An 11,357-nucleotide genomic window follows, 5' to 3' on the forward strand; every position below is an offset into this window, starting at 1 on the left:
TATATATTTATATATTTTTACTTTTGCCATTCACTATACCTGATCATCCGTGTGGTTTGTTTCATTGTTGGACACTTAAAATGTCATTTTTATTGATTAGGGTGCTATCACTACAATACATCATTATATAGAATATCTAAAGATTTTTTAATCTGTCCTGAACAATCCCCGGGCAGATTGGCAGTGATACAGGAAGACAATGCAACAATGATGGCTCACCTGCTTGTATACTTACTCCGTGTTACATATTTACATGTGTCGATGTAAATTTTACATCAGACATTTACCACAGGCTCCTCACAGAAACCATAATTTACATTTACTTAAAGTAAAAAAAAAAAAATAAAGATTTAAGGTCAGTAAGTAAGAAGAAACATCTCTCGGTGCAACATGTAAATCAAGTCAAGAATAGGTTGAAAAAAATCAAAAGCTATCTGTAGGAAAACATCTGTTCCTTGATGCCCATGTGGTTTCTCAGTGAGGGATTTGTAACGTGCCTTGTTGTCCCAGTTAAGCATCTCAGGCTGAGCGGGTTAAAACATGATTTTTGCTACAAGACCTTTGTTCATCCTGCCAGTTTCAGTCTCATTTGATATTGCTTCCAGCTTTCTGTGGATTTGCTCAGCAGTGCAGCACTGAGACATTTCCCTCCACGCAAGATAGCGCCAGTAGCCCATGTCAGGCTGTGATTTAACAGAATAACAGCCCAGGTTTATGAGAGGATGTGCAGCTATGAAGGAATTCAACACTTCTCTCTCGAGGAATTCATTATCTGTTTGTGAAAACTGTGTGTCGCCACCACATGTTTATCAGGAGTCAAAGATGGCTCAAAGGTTTGTGGTCATGGTCAGTGGAGCCAGTGGTGTTGGGGTGGAGTCATTGGCCCAGTTCAGGGTAAAGTTGGCCCTACTCTGGGCGCTGGGTTCCGGAGGAGGGAAAGCAACGTGGAAAGCAACACCGATGACCAAAATAAGAACTGAAACCAAGAAGATGAATCCCCGACGTAAAATCAGCTGACTGACAGACAGCAGCGCTTGAGGTTTGGTGCTTGAATTAGTTTTGGTCTGTTCTGCATCCCTCTGAGTCCCTCCTGCATTAGTACTGTTGTCCTCAGCCTCACGACTTGCTTTCAGCTCCTGGTCCTGGGTGTTGACAGGGCTGTAGCTGTCTGTTTTCAGAGCCTCTTCTACATCCAACTGAGCCTTCAGGGTGCAAAGATGTAGTTGTTAACGTGTGAGTAGCTGCAATATCACACAACTAAGATACAAACTCATAGAGACAAAGTGAGAACACCCTGCTAAAATACACACCACAAAGTGTGCATATCCACTTACTGTGTCTGTGCAGTCAGGGATGTCCGGCAGCATCGCTTCAGTCAGCACTGTACTAGGAGGACGTTTTGGTGTCACCAGCACTTTCTTTCGAGCTCGCAGTTGAGCCTAAAAATATGTTAGAGTGAGGTTCAAGAGGCAAATGAAGATGATATTTGTGATAACCTTGATACAACCCCCCCCCCCCAATCCAAATGCAGTAGTCTAAAACTATTCTTTTCTTTCTGCAAAACAGTTGTTTCAAAATATGTTGATGTGTGAGTTTACACACATTCAGCTTTGCATTTATTTTTTTTTTAATTTTTGAGAAAGATATCATTAAGAAAGTTACGCAAAAGGAAAACACAAGAAATCGTATTTCTAAAAAAGTTCATTTAGTGACTGAAATGAAAAGATAAAAATGAAAATTGGCGCCAAACCTCAGTTGGCATCGAGTGCAAAGAATTTCCTCATGCAACAGAAAATTTCCCAGTGTAGAAGATTTAATTTGATAATCTCTGTTACATTCCTGCCCAAACCCCTTTTTGGAAAGGTTTAAAAGACATCTTTTTAAGAGAGTTGAGAGTATCCCACCTTGTGTGTGACTTTTTTCCAGTTGAGTTTGAAGATCATAATGAGGAAGAAGCCCGCCTCGAGAAAAACACATATCAAGAGACCCACCCAAAAGCCTGATAGGAGGGACAGAAATTCAAACACGCGCATTAAATGATAATCTACAATTTACGTCGCATATCCTATAAAAGTGATTGTCAAGAAAAACAAATTGTATATGTACCAAAAATACAGTCAAGGCTATGTAGCACTTTGAGCTAAATGCTAAATTAGAGTGCTAATGTTTAGCAGAGAACAGTTACCATGTTTGCTATCTATGTTTAGTGTGTTAGGATGCTAATCAACTTACACACCTGAGGCTAATGGGGGGAAAAGTGTCCTGTTTATTTCTGCAGGTTCATGTATCGTACAAATTAAAGAGTGTCAGATCGTTAGAGTACTTGAAATCAAGTTAGATTGGTTCAGTTTGATCTTTAAAACATAAAATCCCCTTAAAAATAAATATACTGATTATCTTTCACATGGCTGCACATTAAATGACACGGTACTCTTCATAGTTGCAACCCGGTGAAGGAAGCAAGCATCGTTATGTGCTGTAAGTAAATTAACATGAAGAGATAGGAAGGGTAGCGTTCAACAATTTTCAGCCAGAATTATTCAGAACTGAACCAAATGTGGCAATTACATGGTGTGTTTTTTTTTAACAATTCAACTGCTATACATGCATCAGCAAGAGTTTGGCCAGGTTATTGACCTATTGATCTGGAAGTGATTGATGTACATTTGGAGCTTCCTGCAAGCACCTATGTTTGGGATTTACTGCTTATTGCGTGAAGTGAAGTACCAGTCCAGGACACCTCTTGACCTTAGACTGCTGTATGCAGACACAACCACGCAAGTAAACATACTGTAGTCTCGTAAACTGACTTCAAGTAAACATTATTGTGATTGAGAAGTAGTGGTGAACAGTGATGATGTAGACTAAAAAGTCCTTTTATCAGGCTTCATTAAATGACTTGTCATTTGAAAAATATCCAATGGCAAAGAGACAAGTGGTTGTGAATATTATCAGACATAAATAGTATTCATTTGATTTTCACTCATAGCTTGTTTGCAGAAACATACATAAAACGTGATTGAAGAATTACCTAATATCCTAAGCTGAGCAGAAAACATCAGAGCTATTCCCACTGGCAGGCCGATACAGTAGTAACACACCAGGTTGGACAAGGCAGCAATTTTCTGCATCCCGGTTCCAACAAGAATCCCTGAGCAGACGCACTGGAAAAGCACAGCAGACTTTGACCCAACAAAACAAGCTAACAGCTGTGTACTGTTTAACACAGGCAATCAGTGTAAAACAAAAATATTTGTTCTGTTTTGTATTAACGTACCAGAATTGCATCAAAGAATTGTAGAAATATGTAGATTGTGAGGTTGTCTGACACTAGCTTCACAATGTCGCTGCAGATAGTAGAAGAATACCATCAAACTAGAGTTGTCGTTACATAATACAGGAATGAATGTGCGTTGATCAGAAACTCACGTATCAGAAGTAAATATGCAGCCAAGGAAGGATTTACAGCCAGCGATGAGAATACCTTGGAACACAGCCAGCGCTCCTGCAGCAAGTACATTATGTGAGACACAATACCTGACAAATTCAATGTTCCACAATTATAATCCAAGACTCTTGTCCAGACTCACACAAATATAAAACACATTTATTTATTATGTGTGTGAAGACACGGTTAAACCAAACTCCAAGCTTGGGTTTACTGTCCTCATGCAGAGATTAATAAGGTTATATAGACTAAGTCAAAGGTATCCGGTTACACGAAAGGTTACTATTAGAAATAAATACACCTGATAACCAGTAAGAAACAAGAATCCTGAGGGGCCAAAGTCAAGATTATAAATGTTTGTATTTAAGTATATGTATCTTCATACCTGACAGAACTAGGGCCACTTTGCAGGTGAGTATGGCTCTGTTCGTGTTCCCAGCCCCCACAGCATTACCAACACGCACACAGGTCGCTGCATGGATGCCTAAGGGGAACTGCAAAGACCACATCTTACATCTGTTCTGAGCCAGTGAATAAGTACATTTCCCAAAATGCTGGATTATTGTTAAGTAATAAGATGTATATAAATGTTGAATACCATGTATGTTATGGCTCCTATTTCCACCATCACATGCTGGGCAGCAAGATCCACCTCACCAAGTACACCTGACATGATAAAGATTCAGACATCAAGATCAGATTCAAATGTTCCTGTGATGCCTGAGAGCTACGATGAGAAATTGTACGCACGTTTGACCAATAGCAGTCAGAAAACTGAAGACTGATAAAAATGTAATAATGAGTCCTGATTTTTGGATTTATTCTCCTAACTTTTATATTCATCATGAACTTCTCACAGAAAATTGTACGTGTCCAAAACCAGAATTTGATTTGGGTAAATGACCTAAAACCATGGTATCTCATTCAGCGGGGGATAGGATGGTTGCAGCCTCACATTTTTGGCCAAAAAGTAAGCTCTATTTTTCTGTCTTTAACTTAGCATGTGGCTTTTAGCAGATTGACTTCCTAGATTTTGGTGTTTTTGCAATTGGCCAGTATCAAATGGCTCAATACATGCCATTGTCCTTATTTGAAGTAAGAAAGACACTGTAACACCATTTGGAGAGCAAGTATGTTCAACATAATAGTATAGTATAGTAAATGGAATAGGATCCTGAAAATGTACATTTTTAGCCACTATGCGGAATGCCTGATTGGAGGCTCTTTGAAATTATTCTAACAGCATACATTTTTGTTTATAGAAAATTTTGATAAACCTGGACAACATTTTGTGACTAAATTTGGAGATACAAGTTCCACTCAACTGGACAAGAGTTACAGAAAAGACCTGAAGTAAATTTTAAGGGTGAGGATTAGGATTAAGCAAGTAGTAGTTATGCCTCTGTTGTTAGATCTCCAGGAAATCAGCATTACCAACACGCACACAGGTCGCTGCATGGATGCCTAAGGGGAACTGCAAAGACCACATCTTGTCAGTCAAGGTATCTGTGTCTATCATCTGTGTGTGTGTGTGTGTGTGTGTGTGTGTGTGTGTGTGTGTGTGTGTGTGTGTGTGTGTGTGTGTGTGTGTGTGTGTGTGTGTGTGTGTGTGTGTGTGTGTGTGTGTGTGTGTGTGTGTGTGTGTGTGTGTGTGTGTGTCAAACAACACTGACCAGCAAGAAAACCTCCAATCTCCCAGATCCACCATTCAAAGCAGACCATAAATGTACTGGGAATAGCCAACTTCATATAAGAGTCCCATTCCTGCAGACACTCAGTAGACCAGCCTGCGGAGAGTTGCAGACAGAATCATGTTCTGTTTGACAGAAGACTAAAGACAAAACCTTGTCCATGCATGTTTCACCTTATACGCCAGATGAAAAGCAGAAATGCTGATTTGGTATGTAGACCTCACCTCCCCATGTCTGCAGATGGAGATTCTTCCATCTCATGTAGCCAAACAGCAGCAGGCAGATGGTGATCTGAGAGAGGCTGTTAGCAATGGCTGATCCACTGCAAACACACGACAGAACATCTTTATGTCTTTATTTACCAGAGGGATTTCTAGTGACAGTCGACAGTAATGCTGTCAAAGCAGAGACATGGGAAAGGACTACACACAAAGGAGGTGTGGATGGAGACAGTTAGTTACATTGTGGTTTGAGCATACAGGATTTCCACTGGTCTGAGAATAAGCCTTGACGATTAGCAGGAGTCCATGCTTGATATGGTGGAAGAGGAGAGACGGGACCCGAGCAGAGAGGCCTGATTGGTTAAGTCGAGCGCCTGAGGAATCAAATGTTTGTCCAGCTGGAAAAAGATTAACTCCTGTCAGATTTCTCTCTTCTTTCTCTGACCTTTGCTGCCTCCCTGTCCTACATAAAGTTAAAAAATAATAAACATCAGTACAGTGCTGACTCACTTTTGACCAATAATTCCTCTGAGACAGATTAATAGTTAAATCTCGACTCATTTTCTTTTCAAACTCCTGGCTACGTCCTTCTCCTCTTTGGACAACAGTGGAGGTATCAGGAGAGACAAAACAAGTTTCTCTGCTTTTGATACTATAAATGCTTAAATTGTTTATTTTATCTGTCATGCCACTTGAAGCCTGATATCATTGTCAAGCAATGCAAAGTCTAGCTCAAGTGAAAAAGTTGCAAGGAGCAGCACGACACACTTACCTTACACCCAAGTTGAGGCTGATTATTAAGACGTAGTTGGCCACAAAGTTAATAATGTTGGCTGCGGCTGCTGTGTACATCTGAGGCAGAATGATCCCCTGGCAGATTACATAAAATGTGGACAATGTGATTAGCAATGTATAGCTAATATTTAAACTGCAAGGATGTAATTTATATCAGTTCTCGATAGTATATTTTTGTTTCCCCAAAACAAATTCAGGTCACAGGTAGCCACAAGCATACTATCAGCTTGCTGACACTTTACTTGTAGGTACAGCAGGGACAATGACAATGCTGGACATTTAGTTTGTACACTGTTTACCATGTCCACCATCTTAGTTATGGATGTTACCATGCCAGTCTTTGCTAATTAGCCCTAAAACATAAAGCACAGCTGACGCTGATGAAAATATTGTTAGATATTCAAGTATTTGGTCATAAACCAAAGTGCTGGCAAAGTGAAAGTTGGACCGCTACTGGCACTAGAGAAAAGATTTTAAAAGTTATGATAATTCACATTTAGCGGGATAAATTTAGCCAAATCTAGGCAACCTATCATTTTTTTTAAAGCCACCTAATGGTGTTGCTAAAGGAAATGTCACATGATCATCAAAGTCATTAGAATGCACTATCTAAAAAAATTTACAAAAAATTTACAAAAAATTGGTAGCAACACATCTCAACGCTAGTGTGGCTAAACTTCTGGCATTCAGTGTTATACCCTACTGTATTGTGAGTAAAATTTATCAAAATTATATGAAGTGACTCTTTCTCTTTTTGTTTCCCGCAGTGCCACTGTTTCCTGAATTTGTTTTAGGAAAAGGCACACCAGAAGAACACTTGTTTCCTCTCATGAGCTTACTTGGTTTTGCAGATAGGCAACCTGCAGCTGGTGCAGGAACATGGCCTGTAGCAGGGAGAGACAGAGTGGATTTGTTTTTGTAACATAAAACTTGCAGAGCTCTCAGATAGCAGCTAGGATTCTCAAACAAATCTCTAATTTGTGGAGAAATACCAATATGTACCGTGAAACTACACTACGCATGCATTGGTATGTTAAGTATGCACAGGATTAACATGCATGCTATTTATCTGATGATTCCAATTAATGCAATTGACATAAACACTTCAACTGGATTATCTCGCTCACATTAAGGAGTTCATTGGAGTAAGCATAACATGATGGACAGAGATGGTGAGCTTGTCTTGTTTTTTAAGTCATACTTTAGTTTGATTATAACCAGGGACAATCTTTTGCATACCTACTACATGTATGCCGAATTATTGCAAAGATGCTGGTTCCAGTGCTTTTTCTTAGTTGCTTTACTGATGCAAAATGTAATCTATTTATATACTATGTGTGGAATTTGATAGTAAAACTGAGAATACACTTTATTTTTTTCCTATTCTAGAGAGTGTTAAAGTTCATTGTACTCACTGGAACAGCTGGTAGAAATGCCATCACATAGAGCTGGGCAATTCTGAAGGGGAGGTAAACAGAGTAATATTCATTTAGTAAAGTAAACACAAAGACAATGATTCAGTTTCTGCTCACATATGCCCCTGTCTATATGTACAGTATCACAACATGTGTATAATCTCTGCTTTGCTGCTTCACTTCCTTAAAATTAAACAAATAAAATAACAAGAAACTAACTGTAATGTTCTAAATGCTGGATTTACATATCCAGGTGTCCAGAACTGTTAACATTATATTCATATAACATGCAGTATATTTAAGTCAAGGGAAACTACAATTGAAATTAAATTGTAGATCTAATACCTTGGTGAATGTACATACAAAGCTGAACCTATGAAGACAACATAAGATCATATGCCAGTACTGCCAATAAGAATTAAATCGATGGCACTAAAGATAAAGATATGGAAAATGTTTTTTATCCTTAAACAACAGTCTTCGATCGAATTTGAAGACAAAGTATCAGTTTCATAAACCACTGAATTACCTCGCCACCTCCTCTTCTTGGTGCATGATGAGCAGTAAGTTGTGAGCGTTGATGAGAAGAGCCCAACAGGGCAAACAAAACAGCAGCAGAATCACTGAACTCCTCTGCAGAATTACCCCCACACGTTTCATGTTTTTACTGCCGAATGTCTGAAAAACACATTGAGAAGCTGAATCTTTAAAATTAAAACTTTTCTGTGGATAACACAGAATAACAATAAAGCACAGATGCAGTGATGTGGTCTGCTCACCTGAGAAATGAGTGTGTCACAAGCCAAAGCGAGGCCATAGCCTGTTGCAGTTGTAGTGAAATTAATGGTCTGAAAGGTGAAGAACGAAAAGTGCAACTTAGACATCAGTTATAAAATGTTTCTGTTTAAATGTCGAGTATTCATGTCCATAATTAATATGTATAATGGAGCTAATATGAGTTGAAAATCTAAAGCTTAAACCTCTGTGAAGTTCTTCTTAACATTGAATTACATTTGCACCTTTTAAAATGAACAGACACTATTTTACTAAGAATCAACACCCTTGTCTGCAGCTTGTTGCAAATGTCACCCAGTTTCAGCATATTAGTTTGCAGGTCCATATAGTTATTTGCCATCCCCAATGCCCCTTGTGAACTGTGGGGAACCACTGTCTACACAATGTGCATACAAGCTAATTTTAAGCTACTGTCCATTCAAAATGCATTCAGACCCCATTCATGTTGCTAATTTGACGTGCCAGATGGTTTGTTACACAGACCTGAAAATCTGAAAAGTCAGTCAAGGAAACTGTTTGGAAAAGGGCAGTCACTTTCAAAAAATACTTGGTAGATGATTGGATAAACCATCTTTCTTATCACAGCCTAGCACAGGTTAACTTCAAGCAATCAGATCAATGAACTATATGACTTAACAGAGGAACGTCAAAGAGGAGACACAACAAACAATCTGCGGTCTGAGGATAGTTCCTAAACCTGTCCTCAAATCACATTCTTGCTGAAGTCAGTTGGGAGAGCATCTTTTCCACAGAGTAAAGTCTTCCATGCTGTTCTTTGCTCTTCTTACAATTCAGAAATACTCTCCAGTTTAGATGCTGATGCTATAGCCATGCCTACACTAACCTCTTTAGCGTAGATGCATTGGGATCCTTGAACAAACAGTTGCTTCTCACTGTCGTCACACCTAAACCACTTCAATCAGATTTCAGTAGTTCCTTGTGGGACACTTATTGATCAGAATTGAATTCATTTTTCCTTCATGTTTCCTCGCTTCCCTTTGACTATCTATACAAATGCACTGCATGTATACTGTCAATTCTTTCTGTTTGGGCAGCTGATTGCGCAACTGCTCTGTAGCATTTCAGCAGTGTTTTCTACACCTTTACTCCATGTGCTTTTCCAGTTTGGTGTTTAAAGATACTTAAAATTACTTTTATGGAAACTACATAAGTCACCACTTAATGTAGACCTGCACAATGGAATACAGATACCATTACATTCAGGCAGACCACCATCACAACAACTCATACTGGATGTGGACAAAGACAAATACGCACAATGTGCAAGATATATTTTTGAGTGGAACAGAAGATTGTTGTCATAGTAATAGCAGTAGTAGAAGCAGCATTACAGTAAGTACAAAGTATAAAGGTAGTAGTAGATAAAGTCAGTTCAGAGGAGCGGAGATCGTACCGCTGAGGCCAGTGCATATCCAGCCAGCTCTGCATTGCCAATGTGACCACAGAATATGGTGATAACAAATGGCAGGAGGAAGTTCAGAATCCGAGACAGCAGCTGTAGAAACAAATAGACAGAATTGACTGATTTGTAAACAGCCCATCACTAGAAAATTATTACAATGAACTGCATTCTGACAAAATATCAGCTCTCAGCAAACTAGGTAGGTAGGTAGGTAGGTATTTACTTTATTAATCCCCGAGGGGAAATTTTTTTCGCTACAGCAGCATACAGAAGCAGTAAGATAATAATAGAAATAATAGAATAAAATAATAGAATAGAATAATAGAAAAGCAATCAAATAAAATAGCAGTAAATAGCAGTAAAAAATATAAATATAAAATGCACAGTATATACAGTACATTATATATCTATATATATTATATACAAACAAACCAAGAAACACAGTCAACAGTGTTATTGTACTGTGATGGATTTTGCCAGAGGTGAGTTATTGTACAGTCTTATTGCAGTGGGCAGGAATGATCTCCTGTATCTGTCCTTGTGACAGCGGAGCTGGAGGAGTCTTTTAGAGAAAGTGCTCCGCTGTCCCTGCAGCAGGTGGTGGAGAGGGTGGACAATATTGTCCAATATGGACAATAGTTTGTTCAGCGTCCTCCTCTCCACCACCTTTTCCAGGCTGTCCAGTTTGTAGCCGATGATGGAGCCGACCTTCTTAACCAGTTTAAGTCTGTTGGTGTCACCGGCTCCAATGCTGCTCTAGTTAGAAAATAGTGTTGTAAAATCAACAGGTGCAGACTTGTTTGCACTAACATACACAAAGTATACACACTATTTTATTTAACTTTTTGCATGTTCTGTATTTGGTTTACAACTGGTAGCTTATTGCACTGTGATTGTATAATGTAACACTGCACATTGAACAGCAGTTCTGCCACAAAGGAATATAGTAGCTGAAAACACCGCAATCACAGCACTTCATGAATAACAAACAAATCCCCCCCTCTCCCCGACCAGCACTTCAACTTTACCCTACTCACCAGTGGCCATGTGAGACGTAAGACCTGGTAGAGTTCTTCTCTGTAGGCCAGTGGTAGCCAACGTCTCACGCACGCACACCGAAACAGCTTGGAGCTGGCCAGTGTTTCCGGCTCGTCTCCCACATCCCCTGACGTCTTGGCCACAGAAACCCCAGCATCGGACCCTGCACCCGGCAAAGGGTGTGCAGGTTCTGGGGAGCCCAGCTTCTCCATTCAAACACAGAAAGAGAAGACAGAGGGGAGAGAGAAGGGAGGAACGCTAGAGAACACTGGGGGGAGGGAGGCTGGGAGGGAGTGGGGAGAGAGAGTGCAACGGTAACAGGGGCAGTCGGCCTATCTGGGTTTAGAAACAGAGCACATGCACTTTTTGAAAGCTATTGATTAAATTATGTGTTTGGAGGACGAGGAGATGAGAGAAGGAATAAAGGACAAAGAAAAAGAAATCAGAGGGAGTGGAAAAAAAACAAAAGTATTTTTTGTGATTCAAGGGTCAAAGCAGGGTTCATAAATGTGTCTTTATATTGTGGCAGGG

At 39.6% G+C, this 11,357-nt stretch overlaps 1 protein-coding gene across 1 annotated transcript; it reads right to left on the reverse strand.

Annotated features, from left to right (window-relative positions):
• Nucleotides 1-208: 208 nt before the first annotated feature.
• Nucleotides 209-11,039, reverse strand: slc47a1 (solute carrier family 47 member 1). The gene is made up of 17 exons (XM_069721602.1): nucleotides 10,826-11,039; nucleotides 9,780-9,881; nucleotides 8,350-8,418; nucleotides 8,100-8,248; nucleotides 7,571-7,613; nucleotides 6,995-7,039; nucleotides 6,133-6,230; nucleotides 5,364-5,461; nucleotides 5,122-5,235; nucleotides 4,047-4,114; nucleotides 3,834-3,942; nucleotides 3,430-3,505; nucleotides 3,278-3,347; nucleotides 3,032-3,164; nucleotides 1,905-1,999; nucleotides 1,335-1,439; nucleotides 209-1,202 (listed from the first exon to the last, which is right to left on the reverse strand). Exons 1-17 carry the CDS (start codon nucleotides 11,036-11,038, stop codon nucleotides 828-830), a joined length of 1,962 nt encoding a protein of 653 aa, XP_069577703.1. The 5' UTR covers nucleotide 11,039; the 3' UTR covers nucleotides 209-827.
• Nucleotides 11,040-11,357: the final 318 nt, after the last annotated feature.

Source organism: Brachyistius frenatus, unplaced genomic scaffold (assembly GCF_029030835.1).
Source record: "Brachyistius frenatus isolate BFR_SWC_R1_liver_20210118 unplaced genomic scaffold, ASM2903083v1 Contig_5, whole genome shotgun sequence".
Taxonomy (NCBI): Eukaryota; Metazoa; Chordata; class Actinopteri; family Embiotocidae; genus Brachyistius; species Brachyistius frenatus.